Raw genomic sequence first — 21,987 nt, forward strand, 5'->3', positions numbered from 1 at the left:
GGGAGTTCGAAGGTTTCCCGACCCGAAATCGGATACTCGGCGACCACTTGGCATGTGCCAAGGAAATGGACAAACGGCCAGCACTTGAAAACCAAAACCAGAAGTGACCCAATATCCACTTGAATTTCACTGCGTTTAGTTTCGTTTCCCGAAATTTTAGCGCCCACCTTGAGTGCCCGGAATTCGGAATCGGATTCGATTCCCTGCCCTCCATCACCATCTCCATCTCCATTTCGGGGTGTCAAAGGCCGTGTTAGCTCGTGCAGCCTTTGACAGGAGAGTCCAGAGAACCCACAAAGTTGCGAGTCAATTTGTCAGCGAGCGGGGCATTGAAATTGAAAATTGCCGAGCAGCCTGCACTTCGAATTGAATGGGACTTGGGACTTTGGAAATTCGATACCACAGCTGCCGAATGAATGCAGCCTGCAGATACAAGATACTGGGCGTTATTACGCAACCTTTTGTGGCCATTTGAAGTAAAGGTGGCTCTGTGGCTCAGCAGGAAAAGCTTTGCCAAATGCTGCCGGCGAAATAGAGATGAAAACTGAGTTTTCCTTTTGCACACAAACGCATACGGAAAATGGCAAACAGGATGAAAACGCAATTGCAAACGTATGAGAAGTGAACTCCATCGAAACCAATAATAAATAATGCAGACTGAAAATCTTTAATAACGAGTTTAGCATTATATAGATACATATAACATCCTGTAAGTTGTATCCTTCAAGTTGCCTGAGGATACGATTTTGTTTTTCGAGGCCTCAAGGCGTTTCGATATTCCTTCAAATGCGCTATATCATTTCTGTTGCATGTAGGTATTATCAGTTGCTCATAGGGCTCGAAAAAATTGAGAATTCTAGTTTTGTCCTGGACCAAAAGGAGCGGAACAAACACCTTGAGGACACGCAAGAAAGGTAACTTTTTTGTGGCCTCCGTAGGTTGTTTCTGTGCCAATTCAAAGACGAACAAAATGCCAGATCTATGAAGTGCGATCACGCACTCGCGATGCTCCATGGGATTGGATATCAGTATTTTGGCCAAACGATTGGCCAGCTCCATTAGCTCGGAGAACTCGGCTGGCCTCAAAGCTCTTTGTCCAGCTGCATGACGAGTATCATCTGGGAAAACCTTAGCATAAAGCAGCAGGCATGTGTGCAACATGGTCATTGCGAAGTGAATGGGATTTCGTTGAAGTGCCAGTTCCATGGAGCATCTCATGACGTCGCCGAAGGGAGCGTGGTACTGAAAATGGAAGTTAGCTTCAATGAAATGCCCTTTGCAGAGTCTTTCTACTTTCTCTACCAACCTTTACGTAATACTCATAGAACTTTGAGGCTCTCATGGTGGGCACAACACCTAGGCACACCACTTTCAAGTAGCTGGTGAGGATTGAACGAATCCTCTGCAGCTGATCCGAGTTAGTCTCTAGCATAAGATCCGAAGGACTTAGCTCAAGGAAGTGTTCCATGAGGAAACCCTCCAGAATGTCCAACTCATTACCAGACGGTACGTGCGCCACTGAACGTATCGAGGGATTCGAACTGCCACAGAGGTTTCCATGCAACACAAACAGATCGCAAGTATATGAAAAGCACTGGAAATAAACAAACGATTAACAAATCGTTTAACAAATCAATGGCCATGGTACTCGCAATCAACATTCACTCACAGGATATGCCAGGGGTTCGGTGTTGCTCTTGCCAACCAAAGAAAAGGTCACATATAGGTAGTCTTCTAGGTTATGATGCAGAACATCGCAATACTCATCCATGTCCACGTTATTAAGGGCCGTTCCCTCCAAGTTTTCCATGTCCCAGCATAGGCAGCAAAAACATGCCTTCAGATAGAGCGAGAATGCCTCCGGCGGAAGGTCATCTCCGTTCGGCAACCTGCGCTGCCTAAGCAACATCTTGAGGCTGAAGAGAAGCGGCTCCGTCAAGTCCCATTTACTGAGATTGAAATGCCCGCTTAGGACTGTAAGTAATCTTAGAGTGGCCAGCAGTCTGTTGGACTCGTTGTGCGTACTTCTCGATGGGCTCGTGTCCTGCGTTCTGTGCCAGGCCATCTTGTAGTTGGTTACCGCGCTGTTGAGCAATTGCTTAGTTAGCGGAATGGGAATCATGCGGTTTAGAAACTCCAGAGTTTTCACTGTGATTTGCAGCACAGTGGTGCTGCTTGTCTGATCGAATATTATGAGCTCAAAATGCTCAACCAGTTCATTAAGCTGCCCCATTCTATTCTGCTCATGGTAGTAATCGAAGCAGAAGTATTTCGGTAGTTCCAGAAGTCTCTCTATATCTTGCAAACGATTGGCGTACGTTCGAAGAAGTTCGGGCAGAACGGGTGCCAAGCACTTGGTGGCCCTCTCTTGGGCGCCCTGCCTCGGCTCCCTTTTTAGATCCTTGGTATATCTTCCGGGCGGTATCTCGCCAGCGGTGGCTTGCTTCACTCCTGCCAAAAGGATTGCAATCAATGAGGAGCAATGAATGTCGCTAAGTTCGCGGGATTTAGGATTCTCCAGCAGCACCGCTATCATGGACTTCCAGTCCAGAACCAATTCGCAGTTGTCGATTAAGGAGTCCACCAAATAGTCAGCCTGTTCGTGTCCACACTCAATGAATAACTGCAGAAGATGCTTTACTCTTTGGCAAAATGTTTCGCCATCCAACCCGTTTCTTCGCAATATAAACAGATCTGCGGCTGCTTGAGCCAAACCCCGATTCGCGGCCATTATTAGCTGCTCCAGCACCCGGCAAACGTCGTCAGTTAGAATTTCTGCGGACAGTACATGGAAATGGGTAAGGAACTGCACGGATTTCTCAGCTATTGCATCCTCCTTGCCCAAGCAAAGTTCAACTAAGATCTCCCGGAATTCACTGGTTAATGCCACAATCTCCGAGAAAAGGACATCCTTGCGGCACAGAACGGATATATTATCCAAGCTGCACTGAATCACATCACCAGAGCCATCATTTAAAGCTTCGTAGAAAATACGAAGGCTAGTTGGCTGAAGATGGCAATGTGGATATCTGGCGAACCACTGGCCAAGTTCGGAGATACAAAGGAGACGTATGTCGGTCACTATGTCCCGGCTGCGAGCTACGAACATGCTGTTGAACATTTGCATCCAAACGGTCATCGCTATTTCATCGTCTAAGGATTTCAAATCGCTTAATATGGTCATTATTTTCAAACCTAGAAATGTTCATAAACTTATATTATTTGCACGTTAAGTTTTGGTATCAGTTTTGGTTTCTCACCTATCATGGTGGCGGTATGGCGAAAAGTACGAATATTAGACTCCGAGCAGGCCATCACAAAATTCGTCAACTGGACCAGAAACAATTGGTAAGAGTCCGAGCGAAATTTATTGGCGACCAGCAGCAGAGCATTCAAAAAGCTGCCCACCTGGTTCACAAAGACATCGGCGGGCTTCCTAATCAGAGGATATATGTGGGTCTGAAAGTGGGGCGGGCAGGTAAAAATGATATCCCTATAACGCTGATTTATGTATCCCACTTACATTGGAAAAATGCGATGAGCTGTTGGAGAGGATGTCACTGTAGCTGAATGGCATTGAAGTATCATCTGGAATCTGATAATGACTTCCACTAACCTCCACCACAAACTGCAAGAGAGCAACCAAGGCTGCTGTGGGGCTGTCCAAGTAAAATTCACCCCAATATTTGGCCACGCTCTCAATGTGGCTATTACGTTTATTTGTAGGGCTTAAACGTTTTCTGGAGAGGATCATTTGCAGCAACGACTTATTCGTCGCATCACCGACTGTCCCATCGACACAGACTGGCTCATCATTTGGGGCAATGCTAAATTTTTCACTTCAATGACTTGCAACAGTTATCGACTTTTGACTTACCTGCACTCTTCACGTATCTCAAAATCCATCTGATTAGAAGCTTGAGAGTCATTCAGAACAGCGTCATCAAAAGATATATCACTCATTTTCACGCACAAATTAAAAGAGTAAAAATATGCTAGCACATTCGCGTGGCACACAATTCGGAAAAAAGGAAACTCGGTGCTGCCAACTTCGCCAATTAAGTGACAGAAAACGAACCATTAACCAATGAACCACAACTGACATAAAGCGAACTTTTGAAATTTGAGGTTATATTCAGGGCTGCAAACAATTCTAAAAATTAAACTTAAAAATTATAAAACCTAACTGAAAAGTCACAAGATACATACACCAATGCGCCAATTCAGTTTTTCAGATATAAATTCAGATATAGTTTCTTAAAAATCAATACAACACGTGTTTTTTGTCTTGTCGACTAAATTACATTTTTTAACCATTTTTTTTTTGTTGGGACACGAATAAATTAAAAACAGGATGTCAACATCTTACTCAGCTGTGAGGGTAATTTTCCAGTAAACTCAAAATAATTTGTACAACCCAAGAAAAAACTTGTTAAATTTCTAGCCTGCTTGCAGTTTTCCCACATCCACCGCAAAATAATGAAATCCGAGGCAAATAAAGCCGCCGAGATTCCCATACTTGGATCGAGATCAGGTCAGGTAGCCGATCTTTGAGGGCACAAAACAATTAGCCTGGCCCACAGAACGATACACAAAAACACTGAGCAAATTGGGCAGCCACTTGCTCGACCTCAAAGCGAAAGCGCCGCCAATTGAAACGGACTAACAAGGACCTCATAATCATGCCCATGCCCATCTGATCCGTTCCGTTCCGATCCGATCCGATCCGAGCCAGAAATAAACACAAATATTGACGTTGCCTATCGCACGCGATCTCCGCTCCTCCTTCCCACAAATATACTCATATATTTGTATACATATATGCCCAAAGATCAGAGATCAGAGGACCCGACCGCTGACCAATTCGGGATGACTTGGCAAGTTGGCAGCAACTCGGAATTATTTCAATCTACGCTGATGACGCGGCTCCTTTTGGGCGGTGGCACGATAAAAAGCTGGCGATAACGTGCCTTGATCCTCAGCGGTTTAGGTGGGAATATACCCTGTAAATCTTACTTTGACTAGCTGCATGATTTGAAAGCTTACCATATACACCCTAAAGACAATTGACTATATGAAACTAATGGGAACACTTTAGTCTACACCCTAGAAATCCAACTTGTTTTACCCATAAAGCTGGGCATTCCTGGAATTTCAAATCCGCCCAAAGTCCAAACAAATATTGACGTTCGAGATTGAAAATTGGCGCACTCCAAGTAGACGGCCACGGCAGCTGGCATTGATTGAATGATCAATCGAGATCGAGGAGATTGCCACTTCGATTTTGAACCCGAATCCGGGCAGCGGCGATTCCAGCTGCCGCTGCGTAATTGGAGTCCACCTACGGTCAGTCAGAGGCAACTACCATTTTTCGGCCCGCCGGTTGTATGCCAATCTCATCTCATTTCATATTCAAAACGATTCCTTTTGTCCATTGTTTGATTGCCCGAAATCTGACCTTCACCCTGTGCATCCATTGTTGCCGTTTTGCCAGTTTGCCAGTTTGCCATTTTTGCCATTTGCCAGGCTGACGGGGAATTAGCCGCTGTCCATTCAGCGGCAGCTGCTGTGGCGCTCGGGCTCGTGCTCCGAATCCTTGGATACCCCCGCTCCTTTGACTCCTGAATCGCTCATAGGAATCTCACCTGCCATGGGACGCCAGGTCCATCAAATTAAATTTGGAATTTTCAGGCATACGAATACCTTTGCAGTCTTTGTGAATAAGAAATTCTAGCTTGAAAAGTAATATCCTCCTCCATTCACAAATTTCCTGATAAGATTTAAGAGTCTCCTTGGCATCCTATTTTAAAGGTGGCTCCACAATAGACCCCACTTTTCCCCGCCTAATTGACAGTAAAATTGCACTATGCCTGCCTCCTGCTTTCGCCACTTTGTGGAAACTTTCGAGCGAAATTTGCAACAAAATAGGAGCAAGTAGGCAGATGAAAATCTAGCCAAGGATGAAGTTCTGCCTGGCGGGATAAAAGGGAAAAGAGTGCAAAAATTGCCTCAGGTTTTAGCCAATAATCGATGTTGAAGGTATAATGAAAAGTCTCTTTTAGCAAACATCTTTAGTTGTATTTTAAATAATATTTATAGTTCACTTGCATTCAAGAAAACCTTTATTGATGAACCTTCATCCGAATACGACATAAAACGTTAAATGAATAATTGAACTGTTTGAGGCATTATAATTCTTAGCAATACGGATAAATTAAAATGCCATAAAAGGTAAAGACAGCCTTCAATTCACTGATTACAGCACAGCAAACGAGTTGTTATTCGATGGACATGAAAAACCAATGCGCCATGTCCAGATAATCCCGATATCCTCATAATTGGGTCAATTGCTGTGTGTGTTGCAGCCAGTTACAGCCGAATAAGCCCAACAAATATGCCAGAACAATGACAGTTAACCATTCAAATGAATGATGGAAGGGAGAAGGAGTAGGAGGAGTAGGAGGAGGAGGAGGAGTAGGTGGCCACATTGCACCGCATAATTAATCAAAGCGGCACGCGGCTGTGGGCGCCACAAAGCGAGCCGACAATGCCAAACCCAGAGCTGGGATTCAAAAGCGTAGAATCCCGCCCAGCACGTGAGCTGGATGTGGATGTGGATGTGGTCGGGGGGGACAGGAACTTGGGGGAGTTCGAGTGCCGCCCTCTTCCGCATTTAATAGAGAAGCCAGCGGATGTGCATACACAGCATTAAAGTAGTTGTGGACGGATGATGTGGGTGCACACTGCCAGTCGCCGTCTGGCTCCAAGTCTCGCCTTCGGTCTCGAATCCAGAGATGCAGTCTAGGGCGCAGGAAGTGGCGCTGGAAAACCAGTTGGCAATTGCTTCATTCATGAATTGGCAAAGGCGTTAGACCACAGAGCTGATCACTCAAGTTCCGCACTGAACTAGTTATTTTAAAAGTTATATGCTTAGCTTTTGTAAAGTACTTTCCGCTAATAATATAATCTAATATCTTCAACGTGTAGTAATCTCTGGCGAACAGCTCCCATGACGAGATGAGTCACGCCCTGGACTGAAGCCACCAGCGATTACCTACTCCCCAGCCTGCTCATCCAGCGCCGCAAGCCCCATCCTTCTGCTCCTCCTGTGACCGCCGTCTCTGCAACTGCAACAACTAACTGCTAATTGACACACCTCGATGATGGCACGTGCCCCATTGCCAGCCAGCCAGCCAGCCAGCCAATTGGCAGCCAACCCAGCCAGGGAAGATGAGTCATCCGGCGAGGAGCACGTTGCCAAAACCCGCTTGCCGGGCCATTTATGAATGGAGTTGGGAGTCGGGTCTAAAAACTCTAAACTCCTCCGGGCCTCTGACTCCAGACCCATGGAGCCCATGGAACTCCGCCATTCAGCTCTGCTCCGCTCCATTCAATTTCTTCTATGCGACGTCAAAAGTTGTTTGTTGTCTGGCTTCTGACTTCCCCTGCGATCCCCTTAGCCAGTTTAATTTTTTTTTTTTTTTACTTTTTTACTTTTTTTCCCGTCTGCACATTTTGCCTTAATAGTAAATCGTGTTTTGCATGCGCGAGTAGGTTGGGACAGCAGAGTTGCCCCCGCCAAATGCCCCAAACGATCGCTATTGTGGTGTAGGAGTTGTGGAAATCGAAAATTCATTCACTGCGACGTTCGTTCGTTCGTTCATTCATGAAAATGTGCTTGATTCGCTCGTTTGGCGAGTTTCTGGTTGCTGGTGTCTGGATTACCAAGATTACGATATGATAGAGGTTAAGAAACCCGGACCAAAAGAGCAATAGAGAAGCCACTGAAGGCATTGAGGCATTTCAACACGTCGCTTGGGTTTCGGGTTAAATGTTCGAACGTTAATTGGGATATTTAGTAGCCAAGTTGGAGTTGGAGCTGTATCTAGAAGTATATTTAAAAGTTTAATTCTGCATTTTAAAATGCAATCCCCTTTTCGTTCCCAGCAGCTGGAGATAATGGAAAAACCCACCAGTTGACTAACTAATCGGTTTAAATCTAACTGCGAGGAAAAGCAAAGAAAGAAAAAATAGAGCAGAAAGCTTAGTTGCCAGCATTCCGTGACGAATTCCCCCGAATCTTCTGCTCGATCTCTTGCCCAGTAAACCAAACCTGCAATAAACCAACCAAACATAATTCTCAAAAATCGAGGTGGGGTCCACCTGCTCCCCAACTCCGAATCTTTTCGAACCAGACCCCACAAGAAGTCGAGATGTCAACACTTTTCCTGCCCGGCAGCTGATTCAATGGAACTTGTTGCGGTCGCCCACAAAAACTGCATCCCAATGTCCAGGTCCATGTCCGAATTACCCGGTTATGAGCAGCCCGAAGCGCCGGAGAGCAGCTGCCTCGTTAATGATGGTTTATGACCCGGCCGGTGACCATTTCTCAGGCTCATAACTTCGCGATCCGGGGCCAAGATTGATTGCACCGTGTGGCAAGTGAAATTAAAAAAGTGTTAAGCCACAGCCACAGCAAAGGTGGTCCCTAATAAATCCCAGCAGCTAAACCCGGCCCAAAATCCGTAAGCGAAACAAGGGTAAAACGAAAACAGAACCCGACGGCCCTTTTAATGTCTTTATTTAGTGGAAAACAAAATCGAGGCGAGTGACAAGCCCCGCAGATAACAGGCATCGCACGAGAAAAGGGGCCATCACGAGTTTATGGTCAGCCTTAATTGAAACAGCAAGTTCCCAGTTGTCACACGGAGGCGGTCCACGGATCGGGCAACTGTGTCCATTAGGGCGATAAAAGCGTCTGGCTGACTGACTGACTGACTGACTGACTGACTGCACTTTAATCCCACTAATCCCGCCAGTACACTTGGCCAATCTGATTTTCAAAAGGGATTTCATGTGATTTCTACATAATAATACAAGATATCTAAAGAAATTTAAGCAGTGGAAAGATAATAATTTGGCTAACAATAATATTGAATTGCACAATACAAGCTTCTAGCTCCTCCTTTTTTTTTCTAAGTGCATGGCTACGGGGACATGGACTCGGATTTCGGACATCGGACTTTGGACATCGGACATGGACACGGTCGGTCGCCACCTTCGCGCCCTGTTAACTGGGCCTTAATCGGCGCGTTGCGTGCGACACTTGCGCGGCTCATTAATAAGAGTTTAAAGAGCGGCTCGGATCTGTCCAGCAACATGGCAGACACGGCCCCAAAAGATCCAGCGGATCCAACGGTCCCCACATCTTGCCGTGAATAAATTAGACGGCGGTGGTCTTCGGTCTCCAAGCTCCGCTGCCTTCTTTGCCCATCATTATGACCCTTTGTGCATTATGGCTTCGCTTCGCTCTTTGTTCTCTTCACTTTTCTACAGGGTATCAAAGAGAAGTATCTGCATTTTGGCACAAAATAAAAGTTACTAATATTTTAAAGAAATACCTATCATAATAGGAAACCTTTTCACCTTTCAACTCTTTCAGTACACTCAATTCGCAGATGTTAAAATAAATTGAAATAATGGGTATCCTATAGTCGCCCCACTGACGGCCCGCTCTCGTTCATTTCTTTTTATCGGTTCTTTCTTTTTTCGTAGCTTGTTAGGCTCTGCGGCCGCAGAGTTCTCTTAATTTGGCCTGCAGTCTGTGGCTGGGCTTCTTTGATGTCTTCTTATTTTCGGGTTATCATTTTTTATTCGGTTATTAAGCGGAGACAGACCTGGACCACCTTCGATGCAGACTCCGGAGATCGGGGAACAGATGTGTGAAGCTCGTTGGAGGTAGGCCCGAAACATAAGCATATGGTGTCACACGCAGCCGATAAGACTTGTCCAACGAACGGGTGAACGGGTTCCACTGGCCAGCGGATCACTTGTCCAATTGTTGTTTCGATAATTCTTTCGGGAAATTTTGCCCTTCGAGCGAGGAGGCGGCATCCTCGAAACTTTGCCGCCGTTTGAATTTAACTCGCATTTGACCCTGCCTTCTTAGCACAAAAGTATAAAAGTATAAAAGTATTAAATATCCATATCCGCCCACAGGACAATCGCCGGGATAATACTTTTCCACTACATTTCCAATGCTTCCTTTATGCTACCTTGCCAAAGAGTTATTAAAATAGTGTAGGAAACGACGTTCACAAAACGGAACCGAACTGAATGCCATAGGATCCGCCGAACAGTGGCACACAAAAGGATTATGTCCACTTAAGGATTATTAGAAATTTTGGCATCCTTTTGTGAAACAAAAGGCACTGCAATGGACTGCAATGCCCGAAGGAAATTAGTGGAAATATGGGCAACAATAGGAGGCCAATCCTGTGGACCTGGGCGATTAAGGGATTACCCAGCATAATATTTCCAAAACAGAAGGAACCGAAGATCGGAGTTGTCAACATTGTTGCACCTGAACTTTGATGGAGCCGAAAGCTCCGACCGCAACAGTTGGCCAGAGGGACTACTTTTGCGGTTATCCGACTCCCCAGACACAGAATTTAATGCACGAATGCAGGTACGGATTGGAATTTATGCAAATGAGCCACAGCTGTCAACCGACAGATCTCCGGTGCCCAGTTCGATCCACTTCAATGTCACTGCAGTGGATGCAGTGCCCGTTCCCACGGAATCAAATCCAAAAGTCATTACGATCACTTGCCCGTAGTGCTACTAATCCCCCAGATGCAACACCCGGCACACATTCCACTTCAGAAAGCTATGGGAATTTTTGGGCAAGAGCCCGCTCGGAGATCACCAGATCACCACCGATCTCGCCGGTCCAAGTGGATGTCTCAATTTCGTGTGGGCGCTTTCAGGTGGTGTCACTGGTTCACCGTTTTTGAAAAGGGGAAATGGAAACGAAAATAAAAGCCAGAATGAAAATCCGTTTCATTTTCGATTCTTCTGCGGCGATCAAAGAACTCTCAACGCAGACCGATAGAAGGAAAGCTCTGTGGGAAAATGCTTCTGCTCCGCTGCACTTTCCATAACAACAGAAGCTGCTTCTCAATAGAACTGCCATTCTGTTTTTTATCGATCCAGAAAGCAAATGCTTAATTTGTATAAATATTTGGACATTTATGAGAGTTTCATACGAATTTATGGAGGATCAGCAGCTTTGGAGTTCAATCTGTACAAATTGCCTTGTATGGAAACTCTTTTCGTTTGCTTTGCGATCTGCTAGAGATTACCTAAGTTGCTTAAACTAGAGATGATGAGAGAAAAGTAGATTTCAGATTTTCAGTGCGAACAATAGACCAGGAGATGGGCATTTGCCCAAGACGATCTACTAATTATGCTAAGCACTTTATATGCTTTGCAAGATCTGCGGCGCCTTAAGCGGTCTTTCATCTATTGCTCCGGATTCAAGCTGGGAATCGGATCACTCTACCCGGCGCATTGGAGTTGAGTTTAACTTTGGTTGGGCCAAATATACGAGACAAATTCTATCGGTGCAGATCAAACAAAGACAATGCGGCTTAAGAGAGACACGCAGAGAAAGGCCAGATCAGGGACAATTTTGCGGTTAAAGCGGGCTCAGCTCCTCAGCTCCTAAGATCCGTATAATTGCCATCAATTTGTGCCCTCGGCTCAAGCACCTGAATTAGAGCACGAAACAGTTAATTGTCCTTTGTTCGTTCCTGTTTGCCGCCTTGGATTATCCCCATGCCGGTTCCGAGGATCACGCCTAGACGCTTTCCACCATTGCCACAAAAGTTTATCGTCCTGTGACTGGGATTCCCAGCTGCAGGATCCGCAAAGGACATTTGCAGCTCCATTAATGCAATTGTTTGCATTGAATTGGTCCTTCCTTCGGCTTAGTCCTAAACAGATTTGCATAATTTGAGCGTTCCGATCTGGATGGATGGATCTGCCTGCCGCCGTTCGGTATGGTTGAGTTGTGCTTCCTCTGCTCAACTCAACTCCTCTAATTGCCCTTTCAGTGTCCGAAACAATTTTGGATGATCGGATCGGCTTGTTTTTGGAGTTCGGTAATCGGGAATCGCTTTGATCCAGCCTAACAACATAATTGAAGCTCCTGACTGCGACTGACAGACGGCGGCGCCTTCAGTGATCGTTGATCAAGTGGCGATCCGATCCGATCCGATCCCCTAACCCTAAACCTGACCCAAAGCTAATTGTTTTGTGCCCCCTCTAACGATGAGCACATCTCGTTGGGCACTGAGAAAAATAGTGCGACCCTTTCAATCCTTTGTGCGAAAAAAATCAAATATATAGTATATCCATTAGACTGGCTTCAATATTAAGGAAGCAGCCGTTTCCGTTTCTCTGAGTGCATATGCCACCCCATCTATCTGGCCAAATTACATGATTCGGTTTTCAACTACTCAGCACTCCAAGGATCGTGATGGCTTCTTCCGTCCAACTTCGCCCTCTCGGGCTCTGATACGATGATGATGATGATGATGATGTATTGCCCTGGATGTGGCCAAGGAGGATCGTTTGTCGGCACGCCCTGGCCAGAAATCGGCGACGCCCGCACCTCCAGTGGGCGTTTTGACGACTCTCTCTCTGCGAACTGCAATCCACTCCAATCCAATCCAAATGCCCGAGTGATTTCCTTCCTTTGGTTCCTTGGCGCTTGGCCCGCGGCAAAAAAGGAATCGCTGGCAAACTGTGATAATTACACATTAATTGTTTAATTCAAGGCGATTGTTTCGCTCCATTCATCCATCTGTGCGCCGTCGCTGTGTGAGGTTCGATTCCCACTCCCCGTGTACGTGGGAGTGTTTTGGGTTGGGTAAATCACTAATTAAGCAGCCATGAAATTCCCCCAATGCGCATAAATCAGACGCAGTCAAGTCAGCACAACCCGGTGGTCTTCGTCTCTCGAAGATCGAGAGAGAGAGGTTCATGGTTCAATCAACGCCCACACCGGCTCATCCACGAGGGCGAGTCCTTTGTTCCAGGATGGGCTCTTATCCGCTGCTCCTCGATTGGCCTTATCAAACGGCAAGGCAAACGGGGCAACACAAAGTAGTTTGTGACGCATGCTCGGGGAATGTTTTCTTATCGCTTGAGAGGAATGCCAGCTAGGTAGCTCTGCTTTCCAAAGTGTGAGGATAGTCAAGGTCAGGTAGGATCCCAACGAATGCCAGGGAACTGCACTCAATATGTTGTAAAATCAATATTCGTTTGTTAAGCTAAGCTAGCTTCTAGTTGAACACTGTAACAATTTTATCTAGTTGTCAGTGTGAGTTACCAACTGTTTTTGAATACAAGTGTTGCAAGCATGTTTAATTCTCTTTGACGCATGAATGTTTAAACGTGTTTGCATTGAATCGAAAAGTGCTCTCCCCTACATTTCTCCGTAACCCCTGCGATACCGAATTTCTATTTCAATTATACGTACGCCAGTTTGAGGGCAAACAAGTTCCCTGTCAGCTGCTGTCAAAGCCACCGCAGAAGGCAACCGCAGAAATCTATTTGGCAACTCTGGTCCGGGATTGCCAACACAATCCGGAGTTTGAGGCAGGGGACATTGGACTCTTTAAAGCTGCAACTTTAAGTTGCTGGATCTTATCGGCCAGAAAGAAAATATCTGGCATTTTCCGCGCGCGATATTTTCCACTTTGTTTGCCGGCGTCTTTACATTCGGGCTTAATTAAGTTTTCACACCTTCTGCAACTGAGACAGAATGCTGGCTGGGATGTGGAAGGCAGGTTGGTTGGTTGGTTCGTTAGTTCGTTAGTTCGTTGGTGGTGGTGGGTATAACCCCTGTCCAAAAAAAAACCCGGGCAACTGTTTAATTGTGCGATTCATTTTTGACCTGTCGGAAGTGCACTCCACTCTCCATCCTCTGACAGTGAGGAAAAGTTTTAATTTCTCACTTGTCTCCTGGCACCTGCCGAGCTGAGAAACTGAGAGACTGCGAAACTGAGCAACTGAGCATTTGAGAAACTGAGAAAAACTTCGCTCAGGTGCAGGCAGCGTGGCAAAATAATTAATTGCAATGTCGCTTCTCAGTTCTGTCGACAATTTGTCTTTGATTCTAATTCTCTTTGTCTCTTTAGTCACCTTGGATGGCCCATGAGCACCCCAAGCACCCCGAGCACCCAGTCCCACCCATCGCATTATACATAATTGCACTTAGGGCGAGTGGAAACTATTTGGGCATTCCGGGCGGGTTTCGTCCATCCATCCATCCATCAATCAAGGCAAATCAAATTGGAATGTTTATTGCAATTTCGTTGCACTTCCGAACTCCGGATCGTAAAAAACAATTTTCGATGGCGAACAAAAGAAATAGAGTCATAAACCGAATACACACACACACTTGGTGAGCAGGTAGGTAACAAAACCCCGACCTCGGGGTCCCATTGTCCACTGGACGTCGAGATTCCTCGGTTTTTTTTTTTTTTATGTTTCTCCCTGGTTCCCCGGCTCATAATTGCGGCCGGGGCATAAATATTTTGATCATATTTCACGGCTCACTGATGACCGAAATCCGAATGGAGAACGGTCGGTGGGCGGGGGTCGTCGAGATCGAGATAATGATCTAGTCATTGCCCATCTATCCGGACATTCTAACTGTTCTCGCTCCGTGTCATTTGTCGCGTCTCGAGTTCTCACACTTTCCATCGTAAATCTCGGAGGTTGGCCACGTTTTGCATCACCTACAGTTGGTTGTATCGCTGGTTGTATCTGGTGGTATTGGGCATATTAAAGACCCTTATCGGTGTTTGAGCATCGCATCCGATTCGATTCTCTGCGTGCAATCATCATCATCATCATCGCACCGAGTTGACATCTCAATTTACTTCCACGAATAACATCGAGATTGGAGTGTTGAGTTTACCTAACAGTAGCACGTAGGATAGCCCTCGAGGAACCGGTAACAAGAAGGAAGTGCCTTAACAGTTATGATGGTGATGGGATTTATAAGGAAATTGACTTGGACGAAGACGAAGGAGGACAAGACGAGATGGTGTGAGGATTAGGAAGGGAGCAATGCATAATTAGCACAAGGATAGAAGCACTAAGAGATGTTTTTCGATTCGTTTCTTGGAAGTAGACTCTATGAAGAGAGACTATACTAGAAGTGTTGTTGAACTTTTGCCAATGGGAGTGTAATATTAATTAAAGTTTTAAGCTCCTTGGACGGTGTTAATAGACTTTAGGCCCCTATAAACGCTAAGAACATAATGAAGGGGCGGTAAACGGCTTTCCTCGGCCCAGACATGCGAAAATGGGCACTTTCCTAGGAAAAACAAACCCCTTTTTCTTCGATGGAGTTCCCCCCAGGTCGGGAACATGCAATTCCTAGGCATTGAAGCGTGCCTCTAATAGGTGTCTTATATGTACATATGCACCTGGACTATCTAAAAAAGTACACACATGCAGTACGTTAAGCGCGAGCATTGATAGAAATGTTCAGAGAAAAACCCAATTAACTCCGGCCACGATCATGATGATCATGGAATCGGGAAGAAGCGAGGTGTGACCACCACGGGCCAAGATGTCGTATGGCGGAGCTATGCTCAGCTCCAGATGATTGTATAGTATATAGTATATAGTATGGAATACTATAGCTTAGTACTGATGCTTCGTATGGTGGATTGCGGACGTAAAACGCTGTACTAACACCACTAATGATGATGGTGCTGCCCAGTGTGTTTGCTCGCTACTCTTTTCGCTCATTTAGTTGGGCTTACTTGCGGCGCGTTGTAAGCGTGTTCGTTACGCTTGGCAGTTGCATCAACATTGCGGCTTGGAGCCAACTTAATGGTAATGTCGCGTTCCAGAAATGATAATGATGCTCTCTGGGCTCTCGCGCCAGTTCTTCCTCTTCTTCAGCACATACATACATACAATACAATACAATACATACATATATGAGGCAGATGAGGAAAGTGCAGCGTCATCGCTCCGCCGACGAAACAGTTGAGTTGACAACAGTTGTGCTCCAGAAAACAAACAACCATCGGAGCAGCAGCGATATAAAGTTATTACAATTTCGTATTCCGTATTTATTTTCCCTTAATTCCCCCCCTGGTTCGACCAACCAAACTCCACCCGCTCTTAATTGGAAACAGTTTCCCGAAACACCCTCGCGGATCTTGAAAACTTGGGGCCCAAGTCAAGAAGTCTAATTACCAAAAGTCACTCCGTTTGCCAGCCAGCACCTCCTCCCCCTTGCTCGTCTCACTGATTTACATTTTTGACATAAACTTTTGTTCAACTAAAAAGCAACAACAGCAGCAAGAAGAAAACGGGGGAAAAAAAACACGGCAAAGGGGGCAAAATAAAAATAGCAAAGTCATTTAATTGCGAAAACGCGTTTTAATTGCTTCTGGGTTTGCCTGGGAGCGAGCTGGGAACTTGGAACTGGGAGTTCTTCCTCTTCGCCGGACTGGGAATCCAACTGTTATAGTCATAGTTCGCTCGGAATTTTAACCTCTTTCCAAGTGCTTTCCCAGCGCGTCGCGTTAATTTGCCCGGCCGCAGAACAGACATCTTGCCAAAAAAAAAAAAAAATATATAATTTAAAAAAAAAATATATGAAAAAGGCCAAAAAGCTGAGAAACGCCTCATAATTTCATTAGGCAAAGTTACACTCCAGTAACGCGGCTGTGACTTTCTGTGGGGGCTTCTGCCCATCTGGAGCTGGCCACTTGGCTTGTTTATCTTTTGGCCGGGTCGAAAAGTCAGGGGCGGAAGGGCCATCAAAATTGGTGACCCCGACAATTATACGCTACGGTGAACCCTGCCAGCAAGTCACTCTGCCACTAAAATTATTACGATAACTTTTGGCCAACTAACAGGATTAGCCAGCAACTATTTGTTGAATAACTTTTATTTCGAAACGTTTACTTTGAACTTTTACTATGAATTTCATGAGAATGTAGAGTTGAGCTAATTTACAACTTATTTAGTTCCTACACAGAGATCATTCTCTAAATCAATTTACAACTGAAAATAACGAGTAGTTGGTCAAAATATTAGGTTGTCATGTGAGCATTTTAGTACCACAGTTAGATATCACCAAGCAAAACGTTAAGGAATTCCCTCCCCTTCATCGGCAATGGACACCACCACTGCTTCAGTGCTTCAGTTCTCAACTACATAAATTAAAATCAATTATTGCCACAAATCTAAGCCATGAGAAACTGCAGCTTTGGCCAGTTTCCTTAGACCGCTGAAATGGGTTCAGTTCGCCTGAGCTGGGTTTTGGCCCGATTTGAGGGGGGGGGGGGGGCGAAAGGGGGGACTCCGGGGCGTAGGCCCATAAATCGAGCCAAGTTGTCATGGCCGTGGGGCAAAGTTTTGGACATTGATTGCCAGCTTCTACATATTTTCCCACAGTGCAACTGATCGAAAAGTGAAAGAGCCCAAGAGCTGCAGCAGTTGCACAGGATCAGACTGAAAGTGTACCCTTTTTAAGCACATGAAAAACTAAATCAACTTAAGCTGGTAAGCAGTTAATTTACTACATAAGTTTTTCCAAGTAAAAGTATATATTGTAATAATAACTACTTGGAATAGCCACACATTTTACGTTCCTTGGCCTAGTTCATCACATCCCTGCGGCTGTCATTTTCATGCTGGGTAATGCGAATAAAAAGTTATTAAAAGCGGTCGGCGGAGGCAAGGAGTGGGAGCCTCTGCGGCAGCCACCTGTGACACGAAGTGGAGCACGGCACGCGGAGAATGGAGCACAGATCTGGGGATCTTGGTGGCCGATGGACAGTGCGGCTTAGACGCACGGCAATTACGCGCCTCTAAACAGCTGAGCCGGCCAGGCCACAAGGACCAATCGGAATGGATTGGCAGTGGCGGTTGGGAGGCCACAGGAATGGGAATGCAGAAATTAAAATTACACCCGCGGGCCAGATGGACCAATACGAAATGGTACAGGGTTCGCTTCTAAAATTATAAATACAACAATTTAAAGCGAGTGTGGAGTGCAGCGGGGCGGAGTGGGGCACAAGCCAGCCCAAACGAAACGAAACGAAAACTCACACAAGCAAACCGATCCGATCCGATCCGATCCAATCCAATCCAAACCAAACCAGCGGTGGTGCCATACCATGGGAATTACACTAATTTAAAGTAATTGGCTATAGTTTTTCACTTGGCATTTAAATACGAGTGTGTGTCCAGGTCCAGGAACCCAAAACCCAAGCTGAAGACCAAGGCTCAATCCCAATTCGCAACTGCGAACCCAGTGTGTCCATTCGATTCCAGTCCGCTGGACGCTGCTGCGGTCCGCAATTTTAATCGATTTGCGTATATGGCGAATGGAGGACTATTAAAAAAAAAAAAAAAAAAAAAAAGACCAGGAGAGAGCCGAAAATGAGACTGGCGAACTTGGAACTTGGAGCGTACCCAAAAGTGGGCGTTACCCCAAACTGAATGGGAAAATGAGTGAGTTCTGAGGCTGGGAGTCGGAATCTGCCGGTGGTGCTGATGACGACGTCGCATTCCAAGTAGCGCATATGCTGCACCATTTTGCCTTTCCATTGCCTTATGACTTGGACTCCGGAGCTGCAGGCAGCCCTCCAGCTGGATATCTGCAGCTCTGGTGCCTTGAAAGCAAAACTAATTAAAAGTGCCCCGAAAACAAAACATCTCCAAAGGGCAGGATTAGCCTAAGCGGAACCAAAATTCGCAATACCCTGGGTTAAACCATAAAGGAATATGACACTTTGGGTAAACATAAGTAATTGAGTTTAGCAAAAAGCAAAGAAATATCCTTTACTTATATTATAACCTATAAAGGACAGTCTTTCATAATTAAACTATATGAAAGAGCAAAGGAAGTATCTAAATAGTATATAGTACGTATCTCTCAGATAAGAAAGATGTAAAACCTTCCTGCAAAATGAAATGTACCCCGAGTAAGGGCATGACAAGAATCAGGGCAATCCAAACAAAACCACACCGAGTTGACTCGACTCGAGCCAAGACGGGACATTGGACATTGGACAGTGGATGGTGGACATTGCCAGGAACCTTTTGCCCATCTGCATGCCTTTTTTGGGGCCCGGGGCGCTGCCGATCGGAGTGTTCAGGGAGTCCGGGGACCCGAGAAGCTCCCATTTTCTTAACCACTAAAATTAATAATAAGTGATCTGGATCTGGTTTCGAGCAAAAACAAAACGGCCGGCCTGCGGTTGAGTTGAAGTAGAACGACGTCTCGGGCATAAATAAATGTTATGTGCTTTTTGCCAGCCACCGCAGAAGGAGCAGCATGAGCAGCATGAGCAGCAGGAGCAGAAGGAGCTGGATCTGGGCAGGCAAATCCATAATGCGCCCGAAATCCCATACCACGTTCCTTTGGCACCTTTGTGGCCTGCGGCGAGACAACAAAATCATTTTGCCGCCGCCGAAGGTTTACTCCATTTGGCAGGACGCAAGGGGGCATTTGGGGGACTTGGAGCGCCCATTATTGATTGGCTAATCAAATCATTTGCCAGACTTACGGCAACTTGTAGAGCCCGGGAATCAGACCAACGACAGCCGCAATTATCATTCCAAAGTCGCGACGCGACACGGCCAACTAATTAATAATCCCAGCGATTAGCCCAGTCCCGAAAAACCCAGTCTGTCCCGCCATCCTCGCCCATTTCTTTAGCCCCTATTTCTCGGGCCGTTTATTAATTAAAAGACTCTCGGTTTCTTGGAGGCTGTAACTGGGCAAGGCTGCCCAACTCAACACCCAGCTGAACTGAAGTTCATCTTGTGTACGATTACGCGAAAATGCCCTTTCAATTGGTAATATGGCTTTGGATAAAGGGGTTAAAGAAATTAATATTTGAGTCAGTTACCATTTTGTATCTGTGCATAGAACAAAGATAGATAGATAACCTTTTAAAGCAAATGAAACATGGCATAAATATCGAGTTTAAATGTGTGACCAAGCCAAGGTAACTTGCCTTTCATCACCCTGTACATCTTGGCATACAACACACTTATTATTACCTAATTTGATAGATGTAACTAAAGGACTCATTATCCTTGCTGCTCATCTAAGAGTATCCCATATTCATTTAACTCTAAGCACGGATTTCCCCCTTGTTTTCATTTGTTTATTTTCGCGCTTTTCGGTGTTTCGGCATTAATTAGTTCTTTTGGCGTATCCATTGGGTTTTCTGGCGCGGTTTTAAGGTAGGTGTTTCCTAATGAGTCGCCGCAGACGCCCTCCTGGCGAAGAAGTCGCATCCAGAGCAAGGACCCAGATGGCAGGAGCCATGGAAAGGAAGGTGTACTTGATGGGCTGCTCCCCAAATGTTTGCTCAAGTTAGTTGTGCAAATAAGTTTATTAGTGCGATTGGGGCGGGAATCGAAAGGGGCGTACATTGTGATGAAGAACGAGGAGACCGGAGGTCCAGCGAAGCGGAGGATGAGCTCATAAATGTGTAGTCCATTAGCGCTAGTGGAGATCGGTTGAGTCAAGAGCCGGAGCGAGCATTCGCGAGTTGTTTTTTTTTTTTTTTTTTAAAGTGCGAAATTTCATTTTTAATAAGCGAGGATTTCCTCATTAAGCGCCTTCACAATTTTGTGGCCAGGATATGGAATGAATTTCTGTATGCGGCCAGAAGGCATTAAAAGCATTATGCAAGCGGCGAGGTGAGCAGTGGAATACGAGATGTAATTGCGGATTTATGTGCTGGCAGTTCGAAAGAGTGTTGACCAAAAGGATAATGGAGTCCTCGAGCGAGAGGAAATAAAGTTTCGTAATGATTTTCACAATTTTTCGCTCATTCTCTCTCACTTGAAATGTTGCAAGGCGAGTAGCAATCTGCATTCTGTTTAAACACTTTAAATCAATTGACTGAATTTTACTGCACTCCCATAATCCTTTGTCCCGTGGCCACAAAATAAACAACGGGGGCATCGAATGAATCGAATGAATCCCTTTTGGCGACTCCACATGCTAATTAAATTAGGTTCGAATGAATCCACACCGAAATAGCCGAAAATTCAATTCGAGCTCTGGCCAAATTCCAACAAAATTTGCGAAATCCGTTTGCAGGGATTGCATTACCGCAATCATCGCAGTTTGCAGTTTGCAGTTTGCAGTTTGGAGTTTGCATCAGAGGACAGAAGGCCGTTGAACATGTGGCATTAAATGCCAATTAAATGGCCAAATTGAAGCGGCGCAAATAGCTAATTGATATATATGCATCCGTGTATCCGTGTTTCAATTCGCAGTTGGGGATTACGGAGACACTAATCGCGCCATTATGACGGACGGACTGATGGTTGTTATGACAGCAGCAGGATATAATTGGTGGCCAATTGAAGGGTATTCGTGTGTGGGCAGCAGTACTGGTTGGGAATTATAAGCTGCTAATGAGACACTGATGTGGCAGGCTAATTATAATTATTGATGGGTTATTCATTTGATAGTTGGTGCAACATGAAGCTCAGAAAGCTCCATTTGGCTTGTAATCAGATATTACATTTAAATTAAGAACCCATCTCCTATGATGGTTGTATAAATGGACAATCCATTTCCTAATGGCATCTAATTAGTCTGGGCTCCAGCAGGAGCTCTTCCTGGCAAGCGTGTGTCGGGCACGCGTTATAGGATCGCCATATGGCCGCAGCGCGGGTCAGTTGCTGACCAGCAGCGGTACCAACAAAAGACGGCACACAAAACAGGACCTCAATCAAGGTCAGGATCAGGGAGCAACAGCAACAGCCAAAGGAGCTGCAGCCGTCATAACAGCGTCAAAACTAATTTTCATTCCCGAAAACAAAACAAGGAGCTAAGGATCGAGGAATCGAGCGACAGCATCTGTTGCCGCAACCAAATTAAATTTACAAATTATTGAAGAAACACTTTTCATTTTCGGAAAAGTGAAAACTGCCGCTCTGGCCGGGCAACTCAGCCAACTGTTGTCGCCGGTTCAAATCTGACAGCATCATCATTAGGAAGGGAGCTAGCTCCCTGCAATATCCTTGAAGGACTGACTGACAACCGACACGAGTCCCTCGCTCAGGTGGCAACGCAGCCGTGCATCGTGATAAGCAGGACTCCTTGGGGCGTCCTTACAGTACTTT

At 45.6% G+C, this 21,987-nt stretch overlaps 2 protein-coding genes across 2 annotated transcripts in view; both read right to left on the reverse strand.

Moving 5' to 3' along the window:
* Positions 1-21,987, reverse strand: part of Ptp61F (Protein tyrosine phosphatase 61F) — a 132,765-nt gene that overhangs the window by 91,188 nt on the left and 19,590 nt on the right. The gene's annotated exons all lie outside the window — the stretch shown is intronic.
* On the reverse strand, positions 656-4,192 carry SA2 (Stromalin 2). Its single transcript, NM_138265.3, has 6 exons — positions 3,878-4,192; positions 3,524-3,827; positions 3,261-3,459; positions 1,670-3,195; positions 1,307-1,594; positions 656-1,242 (listed from the first exon to the last, which is right to left on the reverse strand). The coding sequence occupies exons 1-6, from the start codon at positions 3,961-3,963 to the stop codon at positions 724-726; spliced, it is 2,922 nt and encodes a 973-aa protein (NP_612109.3). The 5' UTR covers positions 3,964-4,192; the 3' UTR covers positions 656-723.

This window comes from Drosophila melanogaster, chromosome 3L, assembly GCF_000001215.4.
Source record: "Drosophila melanogaster chromosome 3L".
In the NCBI taxonomy this organism is placed as follows: Eukaryota; Metazoa; Arthropoda; class Insecta; order Diptera; family Drosophilidae; genus Drosophila; species Drosophila melanogaster.